The 19,367-nt window shown below is 40.7% G+C and overlaps 1 protein-coding gene across 1 annotated transcript in view; it reads right to left on the bottom strand.

The window, feature by feature from the left end:
• Positions 1–4,394: 4,394 nt before the first annotated feature.
• The window catches only part of LOC118424147 (DNA-directed RNA polymerase I subunit RPA2-like), a gene marked incomplete in the record, with an annotated part of 28,136 nt that continues 13,163 nt past the window's right edge, over positions 4,395–19,367 (bottom strand). The window contains 19 exon segments of the mRNA XM_035832668.1: positions 4,395–4,982; positions 5,588–5,722; positions 7,225–7,389; positions 7,963–8,090; positions 8,520–8,645; positions 10,010–10,166; positions 10,759–10,900; positions 11,904–12,000; positions 13,123–13,180; positions 13,468–13,551; positions 13,903–14,079; positions 15,466–15,618; positions 16,073–16,225; positions 16,849–17,055; positions 17,393–17,466; positions 17,869–18,004; positions 18,347–18,453; positions 18,622–18,709; positions 19,130–19,247. Of these exon segments, the coding sequence (XP_035688561.1) occupies positions 4,899–4,982; positions 5,588–5,722; positions 7,225–7,389; positions 7,963–8,090; positions 8,520–8,645; positions 10,010–10,166; positions 10,759–10,900; positions 11,904–12,000; positions 13,123–13,180; positions 13,468–13,551; positions 13,903–14,079; positions 15,466–15,618; positions 16,073–16,225; positions 16,849–17,055; positions 17,393–17,466; positions 17,869–18,004; positions 18,347–18,453; positions 18,622–18,709; positions 19,130–19,247 (2,389 nt within the window).

The following is a 19,367-nucleotide window of genomic DNA, read 5'->3' as shown; positions in this document are numbered from 1 at the left end:
CCCCCCCCCCCCCCTCCAACCCTTATCCATCCCCCTCCATCCCTAGTGGTGTGTTCCTGTAAGGAATAAAACCCATGGCAACATTCCAGTATCTGTCTCATTTCTGGCAGAAAAATGTTGTCCGACTGGGAAACAAACAGCAATCTCTTAATAGGGGTAGTTAGAGTGAAGCTTAATAACTTTTCTAACAACTTTATACTTGCTACTACTCTAACACTTAAAACTCAATAACCCTAATTTTCTTCCAGACTGGTTGTTTTCTCTTCCTCTCTGATCAGCCAGGTAAGAGTAATCCTATTTCTCATGCTGGGTGGAAAAACACAGAAGCTTCAGCCATGCACGCTAATGCCATTAGTTCTCCATAGAAGAACGTCTTACCAAGTTCATGGGAAAGTCACAAGCCTCTTGTTCTTGGAGGCTGGGGAAATGCTGCTGAAATTTCGATGAAATCCTCACGCAGCAGAAGAGAAAGCACGATACATGCATAGTGTTTTGCCAATACTATCTACAATGGATTCTGATAACTTATTTTGCCAAGTGAAATCAACATTGATGCCCGCTTTCTCATGAAAGACTCTTCTTAGACTCTTAAAAGCTTGAGTCAGCTTGAGTCCTTTGAAGTTCTGAGTCTGACAGTGACTTCAATGTACAGTTGCCAAAAAATATCCTGATTATATGGCTTTGATCCAAACCATTGCATCATTAAGGTACCCCCAGACTGTCTATTTGGAATAGTTACAGCAACTCTAGAATGTTAATCAAGTTTAGGCTGACCATTCCGAGAGGCCATCACATATATCCATGCCAGTAGCTGGTCCTAGGACCATTATTTTGGAGATCTATAAATGTCTGACTCAATAGCCTTTCTGTTTCATCAGAGGGAAGAAAGATGGATGCCGTAACAAGTGGTGCCCTTCGCTGGATTGGACGATTACTGAAGACTTAACTGGCATTGAAAGTGGACGCTAGGCAGACAAGATTATGCAGCTAACGAAGCATTCAAACCTGTGGAGTTTTCAGGGCCAGACCAATTAACAACAAAGCAGGGAAAAACTCACACAAAAGCTTTCATTTTGAGTGGTGCATGCCTCAAGTCCTACATCTTCTTATCTTGATAACATTTTCCTCACTGACCTGTTCTGAATACTAATATAATGTCAACCAAATTCATCAGTTGCTTGCTTCCTTGCTTATACATTTGTACAACGTCAAATATGCTACTAGTATCAGTGCTATTCTATCCAAGGAGATGTCAGATATTTGAACTCCTTGTTAATTAACTGTTATATCATAACCAAGGACATTAATGTCCTTGTCTAGACTGTCAATTTGACAAAAATATTTGATATACGATTTTTAATATACAAGGAAGCAAAACATAAGTTTTAACTTACTGACACTACTGACAGGACATCATAATAATGATAAGTTTATTGCAAATTCTTTAACCCAAGGGCTAATTGCAGATGGCATGAAAGGGGACGGACAACATACCTTTGAGAATAAAACAGTGCTATTGGGGAAAAAGTTGTGACATGTTGATGATCGAAGTTGATGTTCAATAAAGAAGTCAGCCCAATAAATGTCATGGCCTACATGCAGTTGAACCTATTTCATTCCTATTTTGCTCTGATCGATGAGTGAAGATTTCCACAAGTCCACAAAATGAGTCTGTCATAACTTTTGGATTCTACCTGTCAGAATTCCTTCACACAGTATCAAAATGTTAGCCAAAAGTTATAACAGGTCACCACATCATTTCCCCCCCTGGATGTCTGATTGGGCAACTGGGATGGAATGTAACTTGCGGAATCCCGAACGTCACACCGCGGGATTTGAGGGAAAGAAGCAGAGGTCGCCAAGGTCAGAGAGAATTAGTCGATGGACCTGCTTCTGATCTATAGAGAGAAAAGATGGCTGACAGAACAAGGGAAGCACAAAAGTCGGCAGTCCTGTCAGGTGACCCTAGCGCTGACGATGACCTTACGGGTCCAACTCAAGGTCAAAGTTATTAAGATGGATGGTGGATGAAAGGAAAGGTTATTCTAGGACGGTGGGATGGATGTCATTTATCAGGACATGATGGTGTTCACTAGCCTGGGTACCATCAGGATAGTAGTTCGCTCTGACGTTTATTACACACTATATAACACGTTACAGTCGCTTCTCGCTCTGACATTTATTATATACTATAAACAGTTTGAATGTACAGTTCCCCAGACGGGTAGCAGAAGCGAACATAGGAGCAAACTACTACCCGGAAGGTACCCAGGCTTGGTGTCCACAGGTTATTGTAGTAAAAGAAAACTGTAATCGTACAGCACATTGGGCCATGTTGATTGCAAGTTCTTGCCCGAGGGCTAATTGCAGGTACAAACAACATATAAAATATGGAAAATACAAAGGTGCTAGGAACTACTTCTATGACTATATGCTATGCTAGTGTACATTATACTGGTTTTGTTGGGTTAGACTTCTTCTCTTTAGGCAGTGGAAGACGAATTTACCCACTTCTTTTATAATGTGTGGGTTCTTTGATTTTAATAGTAGGATTGATTTTTCATTGTCAGGAATAGTTGGAAAGTAAGCGTGTATTTTGGATACACTCATAAATAGTTGGTTTCTTTTATCATCATAAAAAGAACAATTAGTGAATCAAGTAATATAATCAAGTCAACATTGCCTTAAATTTTGAAGGATTTTTTTACTGAAAGCCTTCCTTCTATGTTGCACAGATGCATATTGTTCATTGTTTTAAGAACAAAACCCCCCCAAAAAAAACTACATGAAAAGATGACCCTTGTGTCTATCTTATCATACAAACACCTTAAACACAATTAAGTTGAAAGGTGTCACATTTACTGTATCAACTTGTCTGTTTGTTCAAAACTTAAAGACCCAATAAGTTTGGAGTCTGCATGTCTCAGAACAAACTGCTGTGGAATGGTTGGGATTACATTAGACAAATTTCCTTGGATGCCTTCAGAGTGAGCTAATGCCAGAAGTGCAATGTGTCCGGATCAATGACAACAAGACAAAAAAGGAGTTAATTATACATTAGAATGCATGCATTAAAGAAATTACACAAAAGCCCTTTAATAACTAAGAGGAAGAGAAAAAATCTTAGTCATCAGTTTTAAAAGCATATTGCTAATTGGGCTTCTGCTGTGCATTATTAGAAAATAGGACTTTTACGTAAGACTTGGAAAAGACTTTGGAAAATGTTCAAATGTCATCCTGGGTAGAGGAGGTTTCTCTCTACGTTTTACATGCTTGTTATCTGTGGTGTGGAAGGAACCAGTTTTCGGGCCAAAAGTATGATTCTACCCCAGATCAATCTCTACCTCGCTACTGACAAAAACATATAACTTGAGTTATCTTTTTCACAAGCCAACAACCAAATGCTGGTAGTATGGAAGAAACCAAGTACAATGTTAACTTAGTGACATTTACCACTTGAGTTTGAGTAAAATTGACCGCATTCCGCCATTTGTAAATATCATATTTGCTGATATACATGCCAAGACAAAAAGGATAAATTTTAAAATCCATCCATAGATTCTTTGTCATTTCTCCCGACATTTCTTCATTTCCCAATTTATTTTCTTATTCCTTAGTGTTCAATCAAATCTTCAATGTCAGTGTAATGTTACATCAATGCAATCAAACTTGTCGTCTGTCTCCATTTTCTTTCCTTAAACCAGAGCTCAAAGGGATGCAACACAATTAATGCAATTCCTCAGATGTCCGTGAAATGTGATGTATGGAAAATTTGATGTTGTTTGGCTGTTGATCAATTTTTCACTGTCATACATAGTTTGATTTTATCCTTGGTGCAGAGACGGCATAGAGCAAAGCTAGTGCAATTTTTGTATCCCTCCTGTCCAATTTAAAAAGTTAACTTTATCTGTTGTTCATTGTCAGGCGAACTTGTTTTTTTTAATTTCAGACTTCACCTGAATACAGCTTCAAGTGACAGTAAATATGCAAGTGTTAAGGCTGTCACCCTATGTTTTGTAACATCTAAAGATAGTCTTTTAAAAGTTCAGTGGTCACTTATGGTTTCTCTTTCCCTGTACAATAGCGCCCTCTTATAACAAGGATGTGAAGTGCAGGTGACAAAACAGTGGAGTTGCTTTACTTGGCAATCCATTAAAAGCCAATCAGAGACCTTCCAGTGCTGTTAAGTAATTCTAACAACTGTGGGTTCAAAACTCACTCATTTCTGTGGATTTTACTCTTGTATGCATGAGAATTGGATAGCTTTCTTATTTCATCCTTCAATCAATCCATCAAGCAAACACAATTCCATCATCTCTTCCATCTACTGCTTCATTCGTTCATTTCTTCCATAAAGATGATTCCTTGGGTAAAGGACAAAACTGAACCAGGACTCATAATTTGTTAATTTTTACTGAAGCAAAATTTCTTTTACAAAAATATTGCAATTTCACCTTCAGTCTCACAACCTATGCAGGTACAGTAGAAAGCAGTGTGGACACATGGCCACAAGAGATTCTCAACATTCAACAAACACTTTCATATTATAAATATCACCTCTGTAACTGTGTGTGCCTGTAACTTGTACATGTGACATCTGTGCTAAATCAGCACAATTGCTGTAAAACAATTGGTCATGTAACGATGGCAGTCTGTATTGTATGGCTAAGTGATAAATTTACGTACAGCCAAATATGCATTATCTCTATAGGAAATATAAATAATGCAGTACATGAGATACATGACAGGTGGTGCTGTTCTTCCTTCCATGTTAATCATTGTGATTTTCATTTGGCAATGATGTAGTTATCTGGTATACATAGTAGCAAATATGTTTTCAATGACTATTTAGTGACTATTCAGTTACCACGGTAACTAGGAGAACCTTCTGCCTGTGGTTACTTGGTTTCCATAGTAACCTTGATGTTCATGGCGGCCAGCTCTGCCACCAGGTAGCGGAAGACGTATGGAACAGCAATCAGCTGTGGTGGGGGTGAGAACACAGAGTTAGAACAGCATAATGTACAAACTGGACAGCTTTTAGTGACAAACTTCTGTCAAAGTAGTGGCTCAACCAGTTCCCTAGTATTGTAAAGATGTACATGTATCAAATTGTTCTGTCAGTTCAATGTAGTGATGCTGAAGAAGAGTGCTGAATGTCACTCAAAACATCCGAAAGTAAATCTCCATTTTTTAATCCAGTTGTAATGATTTATTTGAATTTGAATTCTGTCAAGGGAGCATGTAGTCACTATAGGATCTATGTGATTGTGGTTTACAGTTTGAAAGAATACATAGTACACAAGAGAAAAATTCAATAGATTTAGATCATTCCGAAAACCAAAGCCGTAACTCTCTTCAGACCAATGCCTACACTCCAGACTTAACACAATACATGAATTTTCAACTTCTCATGCTATTCTACTGACAAATCATCTAATAAACTAACAGATTCCTGCAATCCAATATGAAATTTGAAGTACAACTATCTGAAAATCCTTAATTTTCTTCTCTCTAAAGTGAAGTATGTGCTGTAAGAATTCCTACCATGTAAATCAGAAAGGTTTGTGATAGGATGACTGTTCACCTGTATAAAGTCAGATTTCTGGCAGACACTGCAGTACCAACACCTGCGTGCCTGTACAGACACTGCAGCCAGCTCACTGGGGGGTTTATCCAGCAGGGGGGACAGGATACTGCCACACTGGGTACACACTCGGCACTGTGGGACAGAACAGAACAGTAAGGGTTTATACTGCAGGGGGGACAGGATACTCCCACACTGGGTACACACTCGACACTGTGGGACAGAACAGAACAGTAAGGGTTTATCCAGCAGGGGGGACAGGATACTCCCACACTGGGTACACACTCGGCACTGTGGGACAGAACAGAACAGTAAGGGTTTATCCAGCAGGGGGGACAGGATACTCCCACACTGGGTACACACTCGGCACTGTGGGACAGAACAGAACAGTAAGGGTTTATACTGCAGGGGGGACAGGATACTCCCACACTGGGTACATAGTCGGCACTGTGGGACAGAACAGAACAGTAAGGGTTTATACTGCAGGGGGGACAGGATACTCCCACACTGGGTACATACTCGGCACTGTGGGACAGAACAGAACAGTAAGGGTTTATCTAGGAGGGGGGACAGGATACTGCCACACTGGGTACACACTCGACACTGTGGGACAGAACAGAACAGTAAGGGTTTATCTAGGAGGGGGGACAGGATACTGCCACACTGGGTACACACTCGACACTGTGGGACAGAACAGAACAGTAAGGATTTATACTGCAGGGGGGGACAGGATACTGCCACACTGGGTACACACTCGACACTGTGGGACAGAACAGAACAGTAAGGATTTATACTGCAGGGGGGGACAGGATACTGCCACACTGGGTACACACTCGGCACTGTGGGACAGAACAGAACAGTAAGGGTTTATACTGCAGGGGGGGACAGGATACTGCCACACTGGGTACACACTCGGCACTGTGGGACAGAACAGAACAGTAAGGGTTTATCTAGGAGGGGGGACAGGATACTGCCACACTGGGTACACACTCGACACTGTGGGACAGAACAGAACAGTAAGGATTTATACTGCAGGGGGGGACAGGATACTGCCACACTGGGTACACACTCGACACTGTGGGACAGAACAGAACAGTAAGGATTTATACTGCAGGGGGGGACAGGATACTGCCACACTGGGTACACGATCATCACACAGCATCAATATGTTATCAGTTCTATTTGTGATTCTAATACTGTAATAATAGATCTATGATGCAAAGATGAAATGGTCTGGAGTCACCCCTATGGAATCTCAGGTTACTGTAAATGCAAGTTCAGGGTGAGTTCATTTCGTGGTAAAGAGGAAAATGGAGAGCTTCAAGTTCCCAACAGCGCTATGATGACATACTGTACAGTGGTTTTAATATGACGGTGGTTTTAATTTCACAGTGAAGCAGAGTGACATTTACACAAAGAGTTACACAATTTATCAGTTGTGTAACTCATATTCTTTCTTGCTTGCTTAAATATCGAGTCCATCCGGTCTCGAGAGTAGTCGAGATGTGTCCCTGTCACTAATCGCTCGGAGTATGTTGTCATCCTCTAGGCCGGTGTCTTTCTTGTGTACATTGTATGTATGTTGCTCATATTCTGATACGCACTACTTAAGGGCCTGGTACAGAAAGCCCTCCTACCGTTGACTTGTCGGAACAGTTAAAGAGCCTGTCCTGCAGGAGGAACGTTGCTCCGTGAGCCAGGAGAGAGTCACGCTCCATCTCTCCAAACCGGATCCCTCCTGCTCGCTTCCTGCCTTTGATTGGCTGGTGGGTCACGATGTCGATGGGTCCTGTTGTTCTCACCTGGACAGGACAGGTGGGAAAGGTTAACATTAACACCTGTTCTGGATGGGACAGGCAGGGAAGGTAAAAAATCATTACCTGTTCTGAAACTGGTGTAGGTTGTACCCAGGTAAGTACAGATGTATCTAATAGATCTTCAGAAGATCTAGTTCATTATACAAGATCCTCTTTTGGCATGGTATGTACTCTATGGTTTGTGGCAAATTTGTTTGGAAAATAGTTGTTTATACACATGAAGTGCATGCATTTATTACTCTGGCATAAGTAAGTGCTTGATTCATTCACATAATTCCCAGTATTACTGCAGATATTATGACACAAATGTTATTGGGGTAATTGATTCATGTTACATTCTTTTTGATATGCACAGAAAGATGGTTTTTTGTATGACCAAACCCATAGATACTGTAAATGCATCTAAGTTCGCAGGGATTTAATTTCGCATTAGCGGGAAAATGGAGCGTTCCCGGCAGTTTTGAGTTCGCAGTGAAGCGGCTACTGGGAAAATCGCAAATATAAATCCACCACAAAAGTTTCTGCATTTCAGTAATGCCCGAATCAAACTGTTTGTACCTGGAACTTGTCTGCCACCATATGCCTGAGTCTCTGGTAGTACACCACTCCAATGAAGATATCTGCCTCAAACTCCACCCCTGTTACTCCACTGTACATCCTCTCATGGCCATAGTAGTTATAACCAGCTGTGGACACAAATAATAAACATTACAGTAAACTTTATACACACAAATTACCGACCAGATGTCGGGACCAGGCTAGTACATTTGTTACCCCATAAAGCCTTCTAACGTTGCTTTTTCTGTAAACTTTAGCAGTTACCATCTATAGTAAAGAGCAACAGAGCTGTCTTTAAGTTACATCTTTAAATGACCATGGCTCTTGATCATATTTCTCCAAAACACCATTGGGTATCTTTTTTATTATGTGTCATACTGCAAATTGCTACATGTTACTTATTGGTCTTGACCTCAGGGTTACCAAGGTGTGCGATCTAACTAGAGTGAACCCGCTGGACTTGAAAGCGTGGTGTGAAGACTAGCCGACTGCTGCCTACCCGTGTGTCAGGGATCCCAGCAGCAGTATAATCAAATAATGGTACTTGTCTGTGGTACCTTCTATTAGCATGCGGCCGTAGTAGTCTATGGCTGAGTTGTCCTCAGAGAAGGTGAAGGGTGTGGCATCATGGCACAGACCGTGCTGGGCTGCCGACTTGCCTGCCATCGACTCTATCATCATTCCTGCAGAGAATGGAGATTGCTATGAAATTTTGCTTTTTCATGAACTCAACTTTAGCCACTTGTTATTACACTTGCTATTACATATGCATCAAGTTCATACTAATCTAAAAGACTTACTGATACTTTGGTAAGATTGCTTACAAACCGACAAACTCACGCATACCAAGGAGGTTGAAAGAGTCAACCTCCTTGCGCATACACAGTATCATATACAAATACATGTACACACAGGGTTAGACAAGTTTTCAAAAATTCACTTGTCCTATCGGGCAAGTACATAAAAAATCTACTTGCCCGAACCAAATTTTCACTTGCCCGAAATTTAAATTACATTTTTCCATGTGTTTTCACTTTCATAAATGTTCACTTTTGTTATTGGCTATATTTTCCTGTGTTGACCAATGCTTGATGCAATAAGAGTAAAAGGTAACAAATATATTGTTGCACTTGACTTCAAAATTTTAATGACTTTCACGTGCACTGATCAGACAGCATTCAAATTACAATATCCTGCTAACCATACTAGTGAGACACAACAGAAACAGTTTGGACTGCCTGGTTCACTTCAGAAGATATTTGCTGAAATGAACTGGTCACTGAGAATAAAGTACACAGTCATATTTTTTCTGACAGTCTGACTCAGTGGTGGGGCACTGACTGCAAATCTGGGAATTCTTCCTAGAACTGTATGATCACCTTGATTTACTTCAAAGGAATTAGTGTTTGTGCTTTTCCGACCACCTCTTGTGAAGAAATTGACACAGACATAGTTATTTCTACTGCTTTGGCTTGATACTAATATAATTTGCTGGTTCTTGGTGGTAATTTGAGCGGGTCACATCTGGAAATTCTTACTTGCCCGTTGGGCAAGTGGGGAAGCACTTCTGCTTGCCCGAACAGCACTTTTACTTGCCTGGAACAATCGGGCTAATGGACTTGTTTATCCCTGTACACAACACCACACCACACCACACCACACCACACACATACACACCAGTGATAAAGGGACCAGTGACATTGTCTATAATTTGTTCCTTGTCAAGTCGCAAATGCAGGCGACAGCATTTTTTACATTTCAATGAGAATGAGCCATAGACACAAGCAAACACAAACACATTTGTTTTCTTTCTTTCTATCTCTGTCACCCTAGCTCTCACTAAGTCACTCACTCATCAATTTTCAAATCGCTTACAAACCCACAAGCTCACACATACAGTATTACATGCACACACACGTACATGTACACAACACCATATCACACACACACAAACACATAATGTATAGGCATAAGGAAACAAAGTCGCCACATACATACACACATTTGCTGTTCATACAAACACAAACAATCCTCCCTTTCCCCCTACCTATTGTCATTCTGGAGGGAAACCCATGAGGGTTGAAGATGATATCCGGAGTCATCCCCCCCTCTGTAAACGGCATGTCCTCCACCGGCCACTGCTGGCTGCACACCCCCTTCTGTCCATGGCGACTAGAGAACTTGTCACCAATGATGGGATTTCTCTGGAGGAATAAGAGAAGACCTAACATGAGACACAATATCAACCCCACTGTTCTAATTAAGAACTTAATGTTTAAATAACCTTTTATCTAAAGAACAAGTTATTAGATGTTAGGAAAGATCTACATGTGCCTCCAGCAATCGTAAATGTACTCTACACCAATGTAAAATGTTACACTATCAGTTTCCTTTAAAACTATATTACAAGAATATAAATTTTAATTCAAAAACAATGAAATGGGATAAAGGTATGGGTAAACCACGCTAAGGTTTAATGATAAGACAAAAAAATGGAGCAAAGACTCCTTGCATTAACTGAGCTAAAGTTAGTTACCAACACAGATGTGTCCTCATTCAAATAAAGCTAAGGTTTGTTCTTTCCAAGTGCTTTCTAATTTGGGACTAAATTTACAAAGTCCTCCTGCAAAAAATGTTCTTTGACAGTTGGGACAAAACTTACAAAATCCTTCAGCGAAATGTTCATCTCCTTATGTCTCCTTACTTGGAGAACTCCGTAATCTCATTTTTAAAATTTATTTATTCATTCATTCTTTATCATAAAAAGATGATCAACAGAAGATACAAGATACTTACATTTATTCTCATGACTATGGCGACCTTGTTCATGTCAGACGTCCCCTGGTCGTTCCCCAGTACCTTGATGTTGTCCACGATGGCTTTCTCCTGGTTCTTGTAGAGAACCACTCGTGCCTCGCCCGTCTGCTTGTCCACATAGCTGTGCACAAAGGGCCATGACAAATTTCTTTTAAAGAATTGTATCTTAAAATTCCTACACAACACTACTTTGCTGTAGAAAACCACTCGTTCCTCACCCATCTGCTTCCACATATCTGTGCACAAAGGGCCATAAAAAATTTCTTTTAAAGAATTGTATCTTCTTTCTTTCTTTATTTGCACATAACAACATGGCTTAAAACAAATGAATATACAGAAATGAAGTACATGCGGGGGATTGGCAGAAGCCTATGTGGCTTTTCTTGGGCCTCCCCCAGAACTAAGTCGCAGAAATAATAATTATACATAATTAAAGTGAACGAAAAAACAATATGCAACCCAATCTTAAAATTGCTACACAACACTACTTTGGTTTGTAAAGCTCTTTTTTTTTTTTTTTTTTTCAAGGCTTTTTTGTTGCCATTGTTTAGAATTGATTTTAAAGTTTTGTAATCATATGTCTAGGACATTTGATACTTCAGAAATATTTTCAACACTGTTTCAACTTTATAAATATTTCCCTGGTCCTGTAAAACTTTGGAAATATTCATGTAGATGGTTACAAAAACAAGTTATTTTTTACATTTAGGACTTTTCTTTCATAACAAGTTTACAGTATGTTATAACTCAGTAGATCTAGACTGGACTAGAACTATAGTTTACATACTATGGGTTAAACAGTTGTTGTTGTTTTTTATGAGCTTAAAGAACATTATTTAAAACTTAAGTACATACAAGTAAGACATTACAGAACATGAAGTCTGTTTTTGAGTTCACAATTGAAAATGTTAGATAAGTTATGGCCTGAAATTGGCCGTGGGCACTTTCTAGAAAAAAACCATGTTTTAAAGATAACCCACTTTGCTATAGATATTATTCGTATTCTTCTCTTCAGAACACACTACACAACACTACTTTGGTTTGTAAAGCTCTTTTGGTTTTCTTTTCTGTATAATACGATTCATTGAGATGTGTATTATTTACAACAATTTTTTAAATCTTACCTATAGAATGGGTCACCTGTCTCCAGCTTGGACCCAATGGGAGGTAGTCCGTCATCATCAAGCCTACCCTCTACCCTTTTGTCTCCTTCTGCACATCCTGTATAGAAAATATACAATAGACATGGTCATTGCACAGCAACATTTCCTGAAGGCTTAAATCTTACTGTACAAAGGTAAACTGGCCATCCTCAGAAGACTTACACAGGTGTTTCTGTCCTTTGTGCTGAAGGATATTTACACTTACAATGTACAAGTTACAACACTTGTCCCTGCTGTTACTATTCACTGTTGGTGCTGTCCTTGGTGCTGAACCGTGTTAACACTAACAACACTTTCCTCTGCTGTTACTGTTAACTGTTAGTGCTGTCCTTGGTGCTGAACCATGTTTACACTAACAACACTTTCCTCTGCTGTTACTGTTAACTGTTAGTGCTGTCTTTGGTGCTGATCCATGTTTACACTAACAACACTTTCCTCTGCTGTTACTGTTAACTGTTAGTGCTGTCCTTGGTGCTGAACCATGTTTACACTAACAACACTTTCCTCTGCTGTTACTGTTAACTGTTAGTGCTGTCTTTGGTGCTGATCCATGTTTACACTAACAACACTTTCCTCTGCTGTTACTGTTAACTGTTAGTGCTGCCCTAGGTGCTGAACCATGTTTACACTAACAACACTTTCCCCTGCTGTTACTGTTCACTGTTAGTGCTGTCCTTGGTGCTGAACCATGTTTACACTAACAACACATTCCCCTGCTGATACTGTTCACTGTTAGTGCTGTCCTTGGTGCTGAACCGTGTTTACACTAACAACACTTCCCCCTGCTCTTACTGTTCACTGTTGGTGCTGTCCTTGGTTCTGAATCGTGTTTACACTAACAACACTTTCCCCTGCTGTTACTGTTCACTATTAGTGCTGTCTTTTGTGCTGAACTGTGTTTACACTAACACTTTCCCTGCTGATACTGTCCATACCAATGATGCTGTCCTTATGAATGTGCTGAATGACATTCTCACTGATGCAGTGAAATGTAACGCTTCCCCTTTAGGTGGTAGTTCAATTTATAGTGGATATAGCCATACACACCAGGTCACCACTACTCTTGTCAATGTATGCAACCCCTGTCCACTATACTAACAGCAGATGAAAGTGCAAACTTTTACGTCAGAGCACCTTGACTTTTTTTATCCAAAGACAGACTTTGCCCTGAGTCACTTACCAAACACAAGTGTTACTGGACCTCTGGCACTCTGGGCAAGATCCCTCAGACTGATGATCTAAGGCAAGACAAACCAAAAATACAATAAAAACTCATGGTTTCCCAGCTCTGTGAAAACATATTTTTTCCATTATTTTGGGAAGATTTCATTATTGTAGAGGGCTTTCCCAATCAGTTGTCTGCTATTTTGTGGCAAGTCTAAGAGGATATTATTTTGATGAAATGCGTCAAAAATTGCAATTGCCTAATTACATAGCTTTCTACACACCACACACTACTTTTGATAAATTATTGTGGATTGTTCAAAATGTTTCTGATCTAGTTTGATGATTGATGTAGACTTACCTCAGTTTTGTAGATGGTGCCATGACCAAATCCTCTCTCCAAGGATGACTTGTTAAGAATCATGGCATCCTCCATATCATACCCCTGAAAAATGTGTCAAAATCCTTTAAAGTTTGTTGATTTAAATGCACAAAAATTGTCCGAGAGAAGCCTGATAGTTGTTAGAGTTTGGAATCTAGTCTGTCAACTCTGATTAAGTGGCATACTTTTAATCAACTGGAGGTCCAATGTTTGAAGAAAGTCACACAGGGAGCACATTTAAGAACCCATCCCACTTATCAAAAGAGCAGGAGTCCATCTCAGTGTAAATTATGGATAGAACCTTACTTATGCAGCTTGTACGTACTGTACACAACTGGTGTGCTCCACCTTAAGACAGTTTACTGGTTTCACAAAAAGTTCACATGGAATATCGGAGAAATAGATGCTACTTACGGTATAAGAAATGACAGCGACGACTGCGTTTGTCCCCAGGGGGTAGTCATCCATGTGGTAATGATCATACGCGTACGGCCTGACCGTGGGGGACTGGGGGTTCTGGATACGGTACAACTTGTTGTCTGTCCGGTGACCAAAAGCATGGAGGGGAGTGCCCATGGTCTGCTTACCCATCTGCAAGGCAGGAAAAAGTTTTCATGATTCAGAAATACAACAATACTTGTGTCTACAATACATACTATTGTTTGTTCCTTTATTGAGACTCTCAATTGTCTAACCACCCATTAATATTCCCTGAGCCATCTACGATGAGATATTATCTATAATACTTTATTATAAATATACATGACAATATCATACAATTACATGTATTATCATAAATGGCCTCCTTCATGCAGTATTGACTATGATGAAAACAGCATTGCCTATGGCTAAATACAAGAATGACAGTCTCTGCCACATAGGGCACATCTTTAAGCTGACTCCTGTTTGTTGTAGAGTTCTTTTCTCAGGCTCCGCTATTCTTTTTCCATGCCCATCAGTCTGGTTTTCCCCCAATGGACCGATCCCGGAGCCCCGCCCCCTGTTCGATCATGTTCTATTTCGAACACCTCCGTCAAAAACAGCGCTTGTCGGACAGAACTGGCTGCCGACACTGTTAAGCTGATAATAACGACTGACTTCGGTTTAGCTCATTTGACCCTGAAATCCTCTCATACCAGGCCGAAAAAATGCGCTGACTTCTTTGTTGAAGGCTACATCCACTGAGTACAGTCATCTGAGGAGGGGGCTGATGTAGTTGTGGTACGGGCGTCATAATTTCAGTCAAAGCGGAAGCGGGAGGCACTACATATCTTTACCTTGTTGGTGGGCAGAAGTGTCCGGTTTCTGACATACGGTTGATGCAGGTGAAAACCAGGGTACATCTATCTGTGACTGGGTTTCTACTGCGTTTGTTGCATGCATAACAGCTACATGCATGCTCATGATAAAAGCGAAATCAAGAAGAAAGCAGCTCAGGCACTCGTGGAGAGGGAGCTTGTACTACGCACCAACTTATGGGGCACTTCTACAAAGTCTGCCAGTGCAGAGTCCCATGTCTTATACATACCCTGCTCTACACGTGCAACCTGCCCACCATCAATGTAATGCTATGCAGGGGCTCTCGCTCCCACAATACCTATACTCGGTGGGTGTAGTCTTCAACAAAGAATAGCATAGCATTTTTCCTTGGCCATTTCTGTTCAACGGGGGTAATTTTTGACGGAGGTGTTTGAAATAGAATAGGGGGTTCTATCTTGTTCTATTTGTTCGATATGACGTTCGATCGGGATCGGTCCATTTTAGAAGCCTGGATAGTGAGCATCTCCAGCTGGATCAGTTATTCATCTGTTATCATGCTTGATAACTCATAACACTACAGATACCATTTCATTTCTATATCTTTATTTCTCCAACAAATTGCTCCAACTAAGGTAGATATACCTTGGCCAACAATTTTAAAGTTTGTTTTAAAACAGCTTCTCCTACATGCAGTATAACAGCACCACGTGAACCCACCTGACATTGGTACATGTTCCTGGGACTCTGGTTGAAATCAGAGAAGGGAGTAAAACTGGCAGCAACGCTGAGGATGGAGGTCTCCCTCAACTCCTGGTGCGTGGTCACACCTGGGTGGGCTTCCTCTGGTCTCACACAGATGTTCATATAGACCTGCAGGACAAGGTAACACCAGTATGATACCAGTACCCATATTAATGTAGATCAAGTGTTATATCATAGTCTCTTCTGACATAGAAAAGATGCTTTGAATTCCTTCTTTAAGAGACAAGGTGCTATGAACTGGATATACTTGTTTTCTCCTTTGTGAAGATACTGTGCACTGTACCACAAGAAAAGGCTCGGAAAACTTCCTTGGCTAAAGTGGAATTCATTGCCACTACTGGCACTAAGTACTATAAGTCTATTATCGTAAAAACAACTTTTAACAATTTTTGCAGCAATTAGGTGTGACAGGTTGTTAAGTGTAATATAACAAGATGCTGCCACACCCCACGCTTCCAAATCTAAAGTGTTAAGCCAGAGGGCACTTATACTGGTTATGCAGATAAAAAAAGAAAGAAAAGACACAAAAGGAAAGTATTCAATGAAATGTAATCCTACTGACTTGTTCAAATGACCCAATCATCTCCACTGTGCCTGTGAAGAGGTTCCTGACAGGCCTCATCATGCGGGCAGGTGTGGTGAACAGGAACAGGCCGGGGAACTGGCTCGCTTTTCCTGTCTTAGGCACCAGCACGATCTCTGTCATCACTGGGATCTGGGCAGGAAAATAAAACATGATTAACCAAATGATCACTTTCATGGTCACTTACATGTAATATATACAATGCTGGTTTGTACCATCATCAACCAATGGTTTCTGCATCTACATTTGTTGTTGCAGCTGAATTCAGTCTTTCTTCATCTTCAGATTTTTGCATCTTGCGAGCTCCCTTAGTTCTCAGAATTTCTTCTCTGTTGCCCTCTGATCTTCAGGTCTGCTTACAGCATTCTCAGCTGATTTACACATCTTGTCTTATATGTGCCCTGTATTTGGTTTGTGAAGCTAGGCCCAAAGCATACAGAGGAATGAAAAAAAGGTATAGAATGCTTTTAACATTGACATTCAAGCAAAATCTTATGGGATAAATGAAAAACTCCAGAACACCATGAGAGAGTTTTATGTTATGAGTTATACAAAGATAGTCGACATATATGTTGATTGTTGAGGGCTCTAGATGTTTGAAGTCTTATTGATATCTTTTGTCTTAGGTCACATAACAGTTGATTTTCTAATTTTGGGTTGAATTTCCAACTTGATAATGCATTTTGTTATTTAAGGGAATGATTGAAGCAAGACAATCTTCTTGTGTCTTTCTGTAAACTAAGTCAATTTCTGACCTTTCCCTCTCTGGTGACCTTGAGCATCCTCAGCTTCCTGGCCATGTCAGGTGCCATGTTGGCTGCCACCCGCCCCACCACCCTGCCATCCAGCAGTACCGTGTAACAGTCAACAGGGGGCGCTGGTGCAGGGCTGTCCAGGGGCGCCATGCCCAGGGAGCACAGGAGTTTGGGAATGTGAACTGTGGTGGGCTGCAACGTGACGGCCTGAAAATGGATCGAAATGTATGTGTAAACAATATATCCACATGATATCTAGGCCAATCTGAAAGAGTTGGTTTGGTTTGCTGGGATACTAGTTAACTTTTGAAACACAAAAGTTTTTCAAGTCTTGGTCATACATTCATGATAACTAGCTGACATGCAAAACATCCATCTTACATGTGGATGAAAAGCCTTGAAACTTTTGACTCCTTTATTTGTGTCCATTTCCTTTCCAACATTTAACTAAGAAAATTATCTTTTATCAAAAAGGTTGGCAATGAAAACAACCAAAGAGCCAAATAAAAAACAAGCAAAGAACGTAAAGATGGTGACCCCTGACCTCACAGCTGGCAGTCATGTGATTCAGCAGCCCACAGGGAGCTCCATCAGGGGTGTGGACAGGACACAAGAACCCTGGGTAATAACAGGAAAGACGTGACAGGTCACATCTGCATTCTTTTGGAACCAACAGAAGTAATTCAAGATATGTGCACTCTCATGTATTAAATATGCTTGCTGCAGCCTGTATAATAATTTAAATTTTACTTGCGAAGATGTATTTATATACACCTTTTCTGGAAATGACATTAAAAATTGACAAAATAATAGGTAGCAACTCATGTCTATTAATTACATGGACAACATCTAAAAGTAACTTGCTATGATGAAGGAAAGACACTGAGGAAAGGTAATGGATGTTATCTGAAACGTCTGACAGTTTCCAAAATCATATCCAGTTGCTTGAGTAATTGCTGTTTGGTGTAATCTTTACTGCATCATGCACTACTGGATATGTGGAAGTGCCCATAGCCTCACCCCAGGCCTCTGGCAGCAGTTTTCTGACAGACGTTGTCCTCATCTCTGCAAAGAAGGCTCCACGGTGCACACAGCGGAAATGGGAGAGGTACCGCATAAAGTTCAACTTGTCAGCCACAACAGTTAAACCTGCCGTCTGAGTTGAAAAACAAGATTAAAGTTTCCAACTAAAACAAGCCTGCAGTTCCTTGAAAAGAAACAGGGAGGTTGAACCTCCTTGAAAAGGGGGCTAGGGGGCACAAATTTCAACTTGTCAGCCACAACATTTAGATCCGCTTTCTGAGGAAAAAAACACACTGTCAGTATCAAAGTTTCCAACAAAAACAAGCCTGCAGTTTTATGAAAGGCACAAACATACACATCTTTCCAAGCATAAAACCACTAATAAATCATGACCACAGCCTGTCCAGAACATGAAATACCAAAACTGAAAGTACTTCTGCAGTACCATTAAAAAATGCTAAGTATGTAGTGTTACCTGCATGAGACCCAGGTTAGACTTGGACACCACCGATCCTGTAGCCATGAAGTGTTCCATTCCTCTGGTCACATCACTGCACAGTCTCATGGCACTCATCATCTCAACTGGAACAACACACAGTTTTGACCTGCATTTCTATACATCTCAGAGACAATAGCCTACTGGGCAGATCTAAAGTGCTCACTTAACATCCAAGATGTCGTGGGTTCCAATCCCAGTAAGGGCATATCAAAGGGTACGTACTACTTTCCCTTTTTGGCACTGTCCCTCACCTGTGTCCAGTTTGTAGGATGGCCCTTTGTCCTGTGACCGTTTGTCGATTCCATACCTCAGCTGAGTCAACCACAGCTCCAACTTGTCCTGGGAAAATAAGACAAAAGTCAGACAAAAGTTTACCTATAAAAACAGAGTGACATGTAAGTCGTGTAACAACTACTGACCTCACATGGTTTATACTGTCCAACTTGTCTCCCAGATATTACCAGGCATGTACCTTTTGACCAGCAAGCTTTGACTATCAAGTTTCTTCCTAATATTAAACATGATATTTTAAGCTGATGACAATAGATTTTGAACAATTTCATGTCATAAAGTTCAATCTTTTGGGACCGATGGGGTAATTTTTTCCTGTCCTTACGAGAAAATTTCCGTCCAGGGATGGAGGGACAGGTCCAGGAAACAGCCATGGTCCACTCTGAATCATACTATGGGAACGTACCTGGGAGAACAGACCTGTATGTAATGTACATATAACATCTACAAAAAGAACACTCTATTTACCTTCAGTATGGTGAGGTAGAGGTGACCCGCCAGCAGCATTTCTTGCATCATGGGAGAATCCTGGTTCTCCACGGAACACTCACCCTTGGCAAGGGCAAACAGCTTCTGGGTCATCAACCTGGGGTTACACGTCACAGGTCAGCAGAAATTCGACAAAAAGACAAGAAGCACAAACCCCATAGTGCCCTGTGCCCTGTCACGGCCAATCTGAATTTCTCTTTTAACAGTATCTGTCAAG

The sequence above is a fragment of the Branchiostoma floridae genome, chromosome 10 (assembly GCF_000003815.2).
Source record: "Branchiostoma floridae strain S238N-H82 chromosome 10, Bfl_VNyyK, whole genome shotgun sequence".
Classification (NCBI taxonomy): domain Eukaryota; kingdom Metazoa; phylum Chordata; class Leptocardii; order Amphioxiformes; family Branchiostomatidae; genus Branchiostoma; species Branchiostoma floridae.
Note: the sequence above shows the minus strand (reverse complement) of the source record. Positions and strands in the feature narration are given on the sequence as shown.